Source organism: Rana temporaria, chromosome 2, assembly GCF_905171775.1.
Source record: "Rana temporaria chromosome 2, aRanTem1.1, whole genome shotgun sequence".
NCBI classification, from domain to species: domain Eukaryota; kingdom Metazoa; phylum Chordata; class Amphibia; order Anura; family Ranidae; genus Rana; species Rana temporaria.
In genome coordinates this window covers 393,031,236-393,042,574 of record NC_053490.1, presented here as the reverse complement: position 1 = coordinate 393,042,574, position 11,339 = coordinate 393,031,236, and the positions used below count along the sequence as shown (strand labels likewise).

General features: G+C 42.6%; 1 protein-coding gene across 2 annotated transcripts in view; it reads left to right on the top strand.

Annotated features, from left to right (window-relative positions):
• The first annotated feature begins 602 nt into the window (after positions 1 to 602).
• The window catches only part of THEMIS2 (thymocyte selection associated family member 2), an 82,482-nt gene continuing 71,745 nt past the window's right edge, over positions 603 to 11,339 (top strand). For both annotated transcript variants that reach the window (XM_040338046.1, XM_040338045.1), the window contains exon 1: positions 603 to 809. In XM_040338046.1, coding sequence (XP_040193980.1) covers positions 704 to 809 — 106 coding nt within the window. In that variant the 5' untranslated portion in view covers positions 603 to 703. The remainder of the gene's footprint in view (positions 810 to 11,339) is intronic.

The following is an 11,339-nucleotide window of genomic DNA, read 5'->3' as shown; positions in this document are numbered from 1 at the left end:
ACATTTACACACCCCACTCCTGATGATTGGCTTTAAACGCCAAGAAATGCGTCGAGTCCATACTCAGGGATGCCAAGTAAATTTTGTCCAACAATGAAACTGGCATAATCAGCCCAAAGGGTGGCGCCATTCGAATGGAACTTCCCCTTTATAGTGCCGTTGTACGTGTTGTACGTCACCGCGCTTTGCTCGAGCATTTTTTATCACAATCGTGTGTATGCAAGGCAGGCTTGAGAGGAATCACGTCGAGAAAAACGTTGTTTTTTTCCATGACATGAATAACGGTCGTGTGTACGCGGCATTAGTCTGCCTTCCTCTGAGGAGGATTTTGTTATATTTAATGCAAGAAAGTATATTTTTTCTTTTGTTTTTCAAATAACAAATTCGATTTTAAAATTCTGACCTGTATGCTTTTAATCTAGTTTAATGCGTGAGTTGTATCTATTGATTAGCTTCAAGCCTTGGCAAGATTACATTTTTAAATTAACTATAGGAGTGTTTTTAAACATTCATTAAATTTATACTGGACCATATATAGAGCATCTCCAAGTTCCCCATTTGCAGTTTTGCTTTGTTGATTTGTTGATTTGGAACAGGAAATACTGACATTCTGAGGTTTGAGTCAGCTCAAATATAATTCCGCTTCAGTAAACAGTTCATGTGATTGTTCCTACATTCCAGCAAGTTTTTCTTTCTATCTACAATGGATAATCCGGAGAATACTATATCCTTGAAGGATTTTATTACATCCTTGTCCATTTCTTCATTACCAAGGATATTACAGATCGCCTCTGGGGTCTATCTGCAGAGTGAGTATAATACAAAAATATAGAGGCTTAGCAACAATTAAACACAGCAGACACAGCTTATGATAAGCAGGAGCGGACTGACAACTCATGGGGCCCCCGGGCAATAGGAGATTATGGGGCCCCCAGGCAATAGATTATGGGGCCACACAGTATACACACACACAGTATACATACACACAGAATACACATACACACACTGAAAAGGTCCTGGAGAGGCGGGGCAGCTATAATCTTGGGATTTTTAGACCAAAAGGATGTCGGTAAGGGACATTTTAGGGACAGATGTAAAAAATACAGATTTTGACATACTGTCCCTGGTTTTACTGAGGCTTGCAACCCTCATGGGGCCCCCTAGAGGCGTGGGGCCCTCGGGCAGTGCCGAGTGCCTGAATGGTCAGTCCGCCCCAGATGATAAGTACTAAGATAGACATTAGTCTAGAGCTAGTGATCCCTTTTTATGTTACAATTTAAATTGCCTGTGTATATTTACTAGGGATGTCAACTGATAGTATAGCATTTCTACATTGCTTTAGAACAGGGGTAGGCAACCTGGGGCCCTCCAGCTCTTGCAGAACTACAAGTCCCATCATGCCTTTGGGAGTAGTTGTAACTGCCAGCCTTGCAATGCCTCATGGGAAATGTAGTTCCACAACAGTTCCCCAGGTTGCTTACCCCTGCTTTAGAATATGCAACCCTCAATACAACCTAAATTGTTTCCTTGAACACTAAGGGTCTCAACAGCTCTTTTAAATGCTTGCTACTATGGTAAGAGGCTATCCCCCAGAAGGCAGACATACTCTGAGTCCAGGAGAAAATAAACTTCCCCAATTCTCTCACAAATCATTCCCACATTGTTTCCAATCACACGCTGGTAAAAAGCAAGAGGGGTCATGATTGCAGTTTGTTCCTCGGTATCATTCACTCCCACTCATCTTAAACAAGACCCCTCAGGCAGATATTGATCTTATCAGCCTCCTTCCACAATCACCCTCTCTTTATCGTAAATATATATATATGCTTCCAACATTCACCAGAGATCTTTTTATAAGTCCATATTACAAAAATGTTCTAATAGAGATCCAGGAAATGCTAGTCTCGGTCCACACCAGGGTGACTTGTCAGGCAGTGCAATGGAACTGGTCTAATCTTAGAAAAAGGTTCCTGTACTACTTGGGGGCGACTTCGGGATGGCTTGCATAGACTTCTATAGAAGCTGTTTGCAAGCCGCGCTGAAGTCGCGCTGTGCGGGGCAGCTTCAGAGTCAAGCAACATTGAAGCTACCCCAGTGTGAACCGAGCCTAGATGGTACATTTGGTATTGGTACAACTTGTGTTTTTCAACACAGAGCTTTTTGACCTAGTATAAACAAAAAATATTAAACTAAACGTCTAAATTGTAAATTGATCCCTAATTGCTGACCCTAAAAATCTCTTAACCTAAACAAACTGCTAAACTTAAGTTGGCCATATAGTGTACTAGATGAATTTCATTTGACTATTTTATGGCCAACCTAAATTTAGGGATTTTTTAGGTTAGGTCATAGGTAGGGTCAAGCATACGGCCCCATACACACGAGAGGATTTATCCGCGAATACGGTCCAGCGGACCGTATCCACGGATAAATCCTCTCGTGGATTTCGGCGGATTTTCATGCGATGGTGTGTACACACCATCGCATTGAAATCCACGCCGAAATCCTCTTGCGATGACGTGTCGCGCCGTCGCCGCGATTATGACGCGGCGACGTGCGCGACGCTGTCATATAAGGAATTCCACGCATGCGTCAAATCATTACGACGCATGCGGGGGATCCCTTCGGACGGATGGATTCGGTGAGTCTGTACAGACCAGCGGATCCATCCGTGGGATCCGATTCCAGCGGATAGATATTCTGTGCATGTCGACAAATATTTATCTGCTGGAATTCGGAAATATCCGCGGATAAATATCCGCCGAAGTGTACACACCATAGAATCTATCCGCTGAAACCCATTCGATGGGATTTATCTGCGGATAGATTCTATGGTGTGTACGGGGCCTAAGAGTCGGTTCACACTGGGGCGACACGACTTCCAGCACGACTTTCAGAGGCAACTCCAACACGACTTTAGCATGAACCACAGGGCGACCTGGGGCCATCTGGGGCGACTTACAACACAGCTTGAAGTCCTTTCCAGGACAGGGAATGTTAGAAGTGGCCAATCAGAGCTTCTAAGCTCTTTTGACATCATTCTTCTTTCTGTTTCATTTCTTCTTCCCTGTTCCCTGTATTTCTGTGTCCAAAATGCTCTCTGTGTGTTACGTAATGCTGTTGCTGGGAAATAATCCACTGGTGTGTTCTATTGTTCCTGTCAGTGATCTACTGTTGTTATAAGGCGATCTATTGTTACTGTCAGCGATTTATTGTTGACAGGGGATCTATTGTTCCTGTCAGGGATCTACTGTTGTCAGGGGATCTATTGTTCCTAACAGGGAAATATTGTTGTCAGGGGATCTATTGATCCTGCCAGGGATATACTGTTGTTAGGGATCTATTGTTGCTGTCAGGGGAACTAGTGTTCCTGTTAGGGATCTACTGTTGTCAGGGATCTATTGTTGTTGTCACAGGAACTATTGTTCCTGTTAGGGATCTACTGTTGTCAGGGATCTATTGTTGTTGTCACATGAACTATTGTTCCTGTCAGGGATCTACTCTTGTCAGGGATCTATTGTTGTTGTCAGGGAAACTAGTGTTCCTGTTAGGGATCTACTGTTGTCAGGGATCTATTGTTGTCACAGGAACTATTGTTTCTGTCAGGGATCTACTCTTGTCAGGGATATATTGTTGTTGTCACAGGAACTAGTGTTCCTGTTAGGAATCTACTGTTTTAAGGGAATCTATTTTTGTCAGGGGAACTAGTGTTCCTGTTAGGGATCTACTGCTTTCATGGATCTATTGTTGTTGTCAGGGAAACTAGTGTTCCTGTTAGGGATCTACTGTTGTCAGGGATCTATTGTTGTCACAGGAACTATTGTTTCTGTCAGGGATCTACTCTTGTCAGGGATATATTGTTGTTGTCACAGGAACTAGTGTTCCTGTTAGGAATCTACTGTTTTAAGGGAATCTATTTTTGTCAGGGGAACTAGTGTTCCTGTTAGGGATCTACTGCTTTCATGGATCTATTGTTGTTGTCACGGGAACTATTGTTCCTGTCAGGGATCTAGTGTTGTCAGGGATCTAGTGTTGTCAAGGATCTAGTGTTGTCACAGGAACTATTGTTCATGTTAGGGATCTACTGTTGTCGGAGATCTATTGTTGTTGTCACATGAACTATTGTTCCTGTTAGGGATTTACTGTTGTCAGGGATCTATTGTTGTTGTCAGGGGATCTATTGTTCCTGTCAGAGATCTACTGTTGTCGTCAAGGAAACTAGTGTTCCTGTTAGGGATCTACTGTTGTAAGTGGATCTATTCTTCATGTCATGGATCTATTTTTCTTCTCAGGGATCTATTGTTATTGTCACGGGAACTATTGTTCCTGTCAGGGATCTAGTGTTGTTGTCACAGGAAGTATTGTTCATGTTAATAATGAGTTTTATTTTTTAAAATAATAGAAAAAGAGTCAGAGTACAGAATACAACCAGGGTACATGAGTACCGCACACAAACACATAGTCAAAACCTGACAATACATACTCTGAAAATAAGCAACTTTTTATCTTATAACAAAAGATAGCACAGGGCACATAACACCTAGGATATTGCCCGCTACTAACTAATACTAAGAAGAAAATTAGAAAAAAGGCAAAGAAAGAAAAAAAAAAAAAGGGGAAGAAAGAGGGAGAAGAAAGAGAAAAAAAGAGAGACAAAAAGAAAAGGGAAAAAAGGGGGGGGGATAGGGGGGAAAGCTGACACTGTGCAAAACGGCCCATCTTAAATTACCAGGGAGAGTGGAAAGGAAAGGACCATAGTCACGACGGCAATCTCATCTCATCTCTAATTGCAAGTATTGGTCCGAATGCCTAAACGCCACCCAAGGTGACCACATCAGATTAAAATTTGTAATCGATTCCCTGGCAATAGCTACAGTTTCCTCCATTTGATAAATATTTTCTATGGCACTGAGCCATTCGGGGATACAAGGAGTATCCCTCGATTTCCAATGTCTGGGGATCAAAACTTTTGCTACATTCAGCAGATGTCTAGTGAGCGATTTTTTATACTGCTGCCATGAGCAGTCTGCAATATGTAGTAGGCAACATGCAGAAGTGAGAGAGATTGTAGTATCCGCAATGACCCTGATCAACTCGACCACCTTATCCCAAAAGGGTCTCAGACGAGGGCACTCCCACCAAATATGGATAGTAGTGCCCTGGTCTTGCTCACATCTCCAGCAAAGATCTGATGTCAACGGGTACCATTTTTTAATCTTATCCGGCGTGGCATACCATTGTGTTAAAAGCTTATAAGATGTTTCCTGTATCTTCGTGCCAATGGAACACTTATGGGCGAAAACACAGGCACGTTTCCATTGCTTCTCAGTAATTCTTATTTTCAGGGCCATCTCCCATTGTACTCGTATTCCAGATGCTATACCCCCCCTGTCTAGTTGAAGCCATGAGTACGCCAGTGAGGTGGCTCTAGGTACCGGAGCTCCAGCCAGGCAGGTTTGTTCGAAAGGAGTTAACGATCTAAGGAACTGTTTTTTTGTCTGGGAGACCTGTATGTAATTATGCAGCTGGCAGTAGGTCCAAAATGAAAATGGATTCTGAGAGTCCAGTTCTCGTTTTAAGGACTCAAAATGTTTTAGTGTATTATTTTCTACACAATGTGTCATTAAAAGGGGTGTTAAATGGTCAGTGGGTGCAGAAAAGTGCAGATCCATCCCAGGCAAAAAATCTGGGTTTCGGATAATGGGGGTAAGCGGGCCGGGAGACGAGGACAATTTATGATTCTTCATGATCGTGTAAAAAACTCTAAGCGTGGTCCCCACCAAAGGGTGCTGCCGCAGGCTCTGCGGCAGCTTCGCCCATGGGATCCAGGGTAGGAATCTAAGATGAAATGTGGAGGACGTTGCCTCCAGTGTGACCCAATCTTTCTGTCCCCTGTGACAATTCCAGTCCAAAATTCTAGCTATATGTATCCAGGAATGATAAAGTTTAAAATCAGGTAGACCTAAACCCCCTTCTTCCTTAGGTTTTGTAAGTGTATCCAGCTTTATCCTAGGTTTTTGTCCCTTCCAAATAAACGTGCGTATAATAGATTGGAGTCGTTTAAAGAAAAAACCTGGGAGTGGAATGGGTAGGGTATGGAAGTGATATAAAATTCTCGGTAAAATTACCAACTTCAGGATAGCAGCTCTGCCAAACCAGGAGAAGGGTCTAGAGATCCAACCTTTAAGATCTACTTGAATTTTGTTTAACAAAGGGGTAAAATTAATGTTATAAATGTCCCTAAATCTGGCGGCAAGTTTTATTCCTAGATAAGTGATAGATGAGGTTACCCACTTAAACAAGCTAGAGCCACGTGCGCTTTTTAGGGTGTCAGTGGGCAATGTGAGATTAAGGGCTTCTGACTTAGAATAATTGATTTTCATATTGGAAATATAGCTAAACATTTTAAAGGCTTTAGAGAGGTTCGGAATTGAGACCAGGGGCCGTGTTAGAAAAAATAAGAGATCATCCGCATATGCTGCTATTTTGTATTCTCGCTCCCCTATCAAAAAGCCTTGTATTTCTGAGTTTGCATTAACAGTGCGAATAAAAGGTTATAATGATAGAATAAATAAAAGAGGGGAAAGAGGACATCCCTGCCTTGTACCATTGTTTATGTTCACTGCTTCCAAAAGAGATCCGTTAATTTTAAGCTGAGCCCGTGGTTTGTAATATAGAGCGCCTATCCACGCCATCATGTGCGGTCCTAGCCCTATATGTCTACAGGTAGCAAACAGATAGTCCCAGGCCACACGATCAAAGGCCTTCTCCGCATCAGTTGATAGGAGAAGGCCCTCGATTCCCCGGGTATGTGCGTAATGAACCAAATTAAGAGCTTTTATGACATTGTCCCGCGCTTCCCTCCCTCTATTGTTCATGTTAGGGATCTACTGTTGTCAGGGATCTATTGTTGTTGTCACAGGAACTATTGTTCCTGTTAGGGATCTACTGTTGTCAGGGATCTATTGTTGTCAGGGGATCTATTGTTCCTGTCAGGGATCTACTGATGTTGAAAGGGGATCTATTGATCCTGGTAGGGATATACTGTTGTCAATGATCTATTGTTGTCATGTGAACTAGTGTTTCTGTTAGGGAGCTACTGTTGTTGTATGGGGATCTATTGTTCCTGTCAGGGATCTACTTTTGTCAGGGATCTATTGTTCCTGGCAGGGGACCTATTGTTGCTGGTGTGTTCTATTGTTGCTGTCTGCAAGGTATCTATTATACTGCTTGTCTTGGTAAAACGTTCTATACAAAACTGTTAGTACCACAAATGGCCAGAAGGGGTAGTCTTTGGAGGTGAGTAGGGGTTGGAAACAAGGCATGGTGCTCAGATCTGGGTAGGGATGTAGACAAGGGATGACTTGGAAAGGGGGAGTTCATGCACCCATTCTCTGTGAAAACAAGTGGCCTGTATGGAACTACAACCATCATGCCTAGTGAAGGAAAACAGACATATAATAAAGGTTACACTTACATTTGGCAGTGCGATGGTCTGGGACAAAACATCAAAATCCTCAAAGGACAGGCGACAAATATTCAGCCAGGCATTGTCCCTCTTCAGTTGGTCCTTGTAATGTCTGTCTGTCTTGTCATACAGACATGGTCTCTCCTTGATGAACCTTATAAGAGACTCATTACCCACAGCCTCTCATCTATTCCCTTCCCTTACTCTGGTAGACATGGTGTATAGAGGAATACAGAGACAACGCCTAAACTGAAAGTAATCAGTGTCTAGGAAGGTGGGGGCTTCCTGGGCACAGGGGAGTACCTGGGTGATTCTGGGTAAATTCCTCTCTACTTCCTGAAAAGTTGCTTCTGAGTTGCCTCACTATGTACAGGGATCAGACTTGGAGACGACTTCCATTGAAATCAATGGGTACAAGTTGCCTAGAAATCTGATCTGATTGAAGTAGTACAGAAACCTTTTCTGAAGTCGGAGCTACTTCAGTAGTGTATATTAAGACGGCTCCCATTCACTTCCATTGCTTTTCTTGACAGCGCGACTTGGGGAGACTTGAAGCGACCTGAAGTCGTATAGCAGATCGCCCCAGTGTGAACCAGCTCTAAGGCTCCATTCACACCTTGGCGACAAAACGCCCGACGCTCGTGCCGCTGGAGGGGAGAATTGCCATTGATGTCTATGAGATGGTTCACATCTCATAATCGCTGTACGGCTGCCGCCTGAAAACAAGTCCCGGACCCTTTTTTTCAGGCGGCATTGGCGTTCGGCCATAGACATCAATGGCAATTCTTTGTGAAAAAAAAAAGTAACCTAATCGCGGCAAAATACGCCGCGTACGCGGCGTTACAATGTGAATGGGGGCTTAGGGATTATGGGTTATTGTTTTTGTTTTAAGAACATTTGTTTGTTTGTTTACTCTTTTTAATCTGGCCATACATTATACAATTTTCTTGTTCAATTTCCTTTAAAGCGGGGGTTCACCCTAAAAACAATTTTCTAACATTAAATTGAGCTCACTCTCGACATTGACAGTATGCCGATTAATTTTTTTTTTGTTGCTGTACATACCTCGTATAGCTATTTTCTTACCCGGCTTCCGGGTAGTGAATCCTGCGGGAGTTGGTTGTTCCTATGCAGCAGTTAGTGATTGACTTGATAAAAAAACTACCCCCCTGTCACATAAGGAGCGTCACGAGTTGCCGAAAGAAGCCGAACGTTGAGTCGGCGCTATACAGGGCCTGCGCACCGACGTTCGGCTTCTATCGGCAACTCGTGACGCTCCTTATGCGACGGGGTGGGTAGTTTTTGTCATCACGTCAATCACTAACTGCTGCACAGGAACGCCCACTCCCGCGGGAGGCACTACCCGGAAGCCGGGTAAGAAAATAGCTATACGAGGTATGTACAGCAAAAAAAAATAAAAAATCGGCATACTGTCAATTTCGAGAGTGAGCTCAATGTATTGTTAGAAAATTGTTTTTAGGGTGAACCCCCGCTTTAAGCCTCGAACACACGCTCGGTTTTCTCGACAAGAACCAGCAAGTAAACCGAGCGTGTGTACGAGGCTTTCAGGTTTCTCGTCAAGAAAACTGCCCAGAATCTAGACGAGAAAAATAGAGAACATGTTCTCTATTTTCTCGTCATGAGATTCTCTGCAGTCTTTTCCTGGCGAGAAACCCAAGAGTGTGTATACTTACATGTTGCCGTAGAAACCCGCGCATGCTCTAAATGATTTTGACGCATGCGCGGTAGCTTCCTAGGCATAGGTAGGGTGCAGCAAGATGGCGGCGACGGCATCGAATGTGACGAGTGCATGCTCGTCGTAGGCGATGACCTCACCGCGTTCTTGCCATTCAAAAGAACGGTGGTTCTTTTGAATGGAGTGTCTGTACACTCGGGCGGCAAGCGATTCTTGCCAAGAATCTCATCAGGAAAAACTATGTTTTTTCCCTGACGAGATTCTGGCCCGTGAGTACAGGGCTTGAGATTTACCTTCCACTACATAGTAGAAGGGCTTATCTGATTGCATACAAGTAGAAAGTGTTTAGGTTTGATCTCCTATTTATGATTATGGTAAATGTAAAGGAAAGTTGTACTAGAAAATTGTATAATGTATGGTCAGCCTTAGTGTGGTCAAACCAATGTTCAACTTTGACCAAAGTGATGGAAAAAAATCAAAGAAGCATGATGGAATTTTTTTTTCTTGAACGGACAAAGTTTGTTGAAGTGAATGTAGTCTTAGCTTGGGATGTTTAAAGAAAACATTTTCTGAAGTACTTTTGCTTTACAAGATTCATATAACAGTACACTATTCATCATCATCAATTTCTTGTTATATAAACAGTGAACATGTGCACACTGAAATATTTTGTTTCGGAATTTTGTTTTCGTCCGAAAAATTTATTAATTTAGTTACTTCCAAAATTTGTTTTTTATTGATTTTGTTTCGTTAAAAAATCTGAATTAATTAAGGTCAAATCTGCCATTGAATGCTTATGGTGTCTGTCGAATGTTCTAAGAAGATTCGACAGAGCAGCTAAACTGTACGATGCTGCAATTGTACATTTCCGGTCGAATGTTCCGCCTACAAGCTATAGAAGAATTCAAATGTTGTATGACACTAGTAATAATTATATTTATAAATTATTATTACTAGTCAATCAACATTCAAATTCTTCTATAGCCTATGGGCCGAGCATTTGACCGGAAATGTACGATTGCAGCGTCGTACAGTTTAGCTGCTTGTCGAATCTTCTAAGAACTTTCGACAGACACCATAAGCCTTCAATGACAGATTCGACATTTGTATGTTTTTCGCTGCTTTGTCGAATCTTCGTCGTTCATGTCGAATGGTCTACCCAACACTGTCTCTATAATGTCAAATCTTTTCTCTCTGTGTCGAATCTTTCCTCTCTATGTAGAATAATCTTGGACTAATAGAGTTAAGGTTAGGCACATTCGACCACAGGTTCGATAGACACAGATTGCTATTGTCAGCATCATGTCGAATTTCCTATCTATATCGAATTGTTGTAACAACGAAAATAAAAATAAAGCATTTTTTTATGTCAGATCTTTCGGATTTCGGATTATCCGCCCCCCCCCCCCCCCAAAGTGCTAGTCACTAAAGAAAACATTTTTTTTTTTTTAAAGGTCCTTTAAAAATAAAAATGTTTTAAAAAGGTTCTTTAAGAAAAAAAAAAGTTCTTTAACCCTCTTGGCGGTATTCCCGAGCCTGACTCGGGGTTACATTTTTGTGCTGCCATTGGTAACCCCGAGTCAGACTCGAGCTCGCCTCGCAGCATCCACAGGCAGTGTTTACTTACCTTGTCCCTGGATCCAGCAATGCCACCGCGCTGTGTGAGCGAGCGGTGTCCTCCTCGCTCGATTCACAGTGCCTGTGTGCCGCAGATCTCCGTTCCCTGCGACTTTACGACCCACGGGGGCGGAGAACGGCACTGTGAAGCATATGCTTCAGTGTAATTCTCCCTGCTTGTTTTAGTTATATTGTGTGTGTTAGAGGTAAAAAGGGTTCATGTGTTACAGGCTGATTGTTATGTTAATGACCCTTCCTCAGCCAGCTCCCTATTTCAAAGAGTTAATTGACTCTCTTGTGTGTATTGTTCTAAATGTTAATTGATAAAGGAATGTGTCTGATCAGGTTAAACATAGCGGAGCCGAACCGGCTAGATACTGATTAGTTCAAAGAGATATCCTTATTTCAAAGGATCTGTATTGAAGACCCCCCACTGTGTGAGGGGGGCGGAGATTGTCATTGTAACAGTTGTAACCACATATAAGCTCTGTGTTATACCCATTAAAAGCCTGTCTTCTTCTAGCAGTAAGCCTGGACTCATGTGTGGCTTATTGGGGC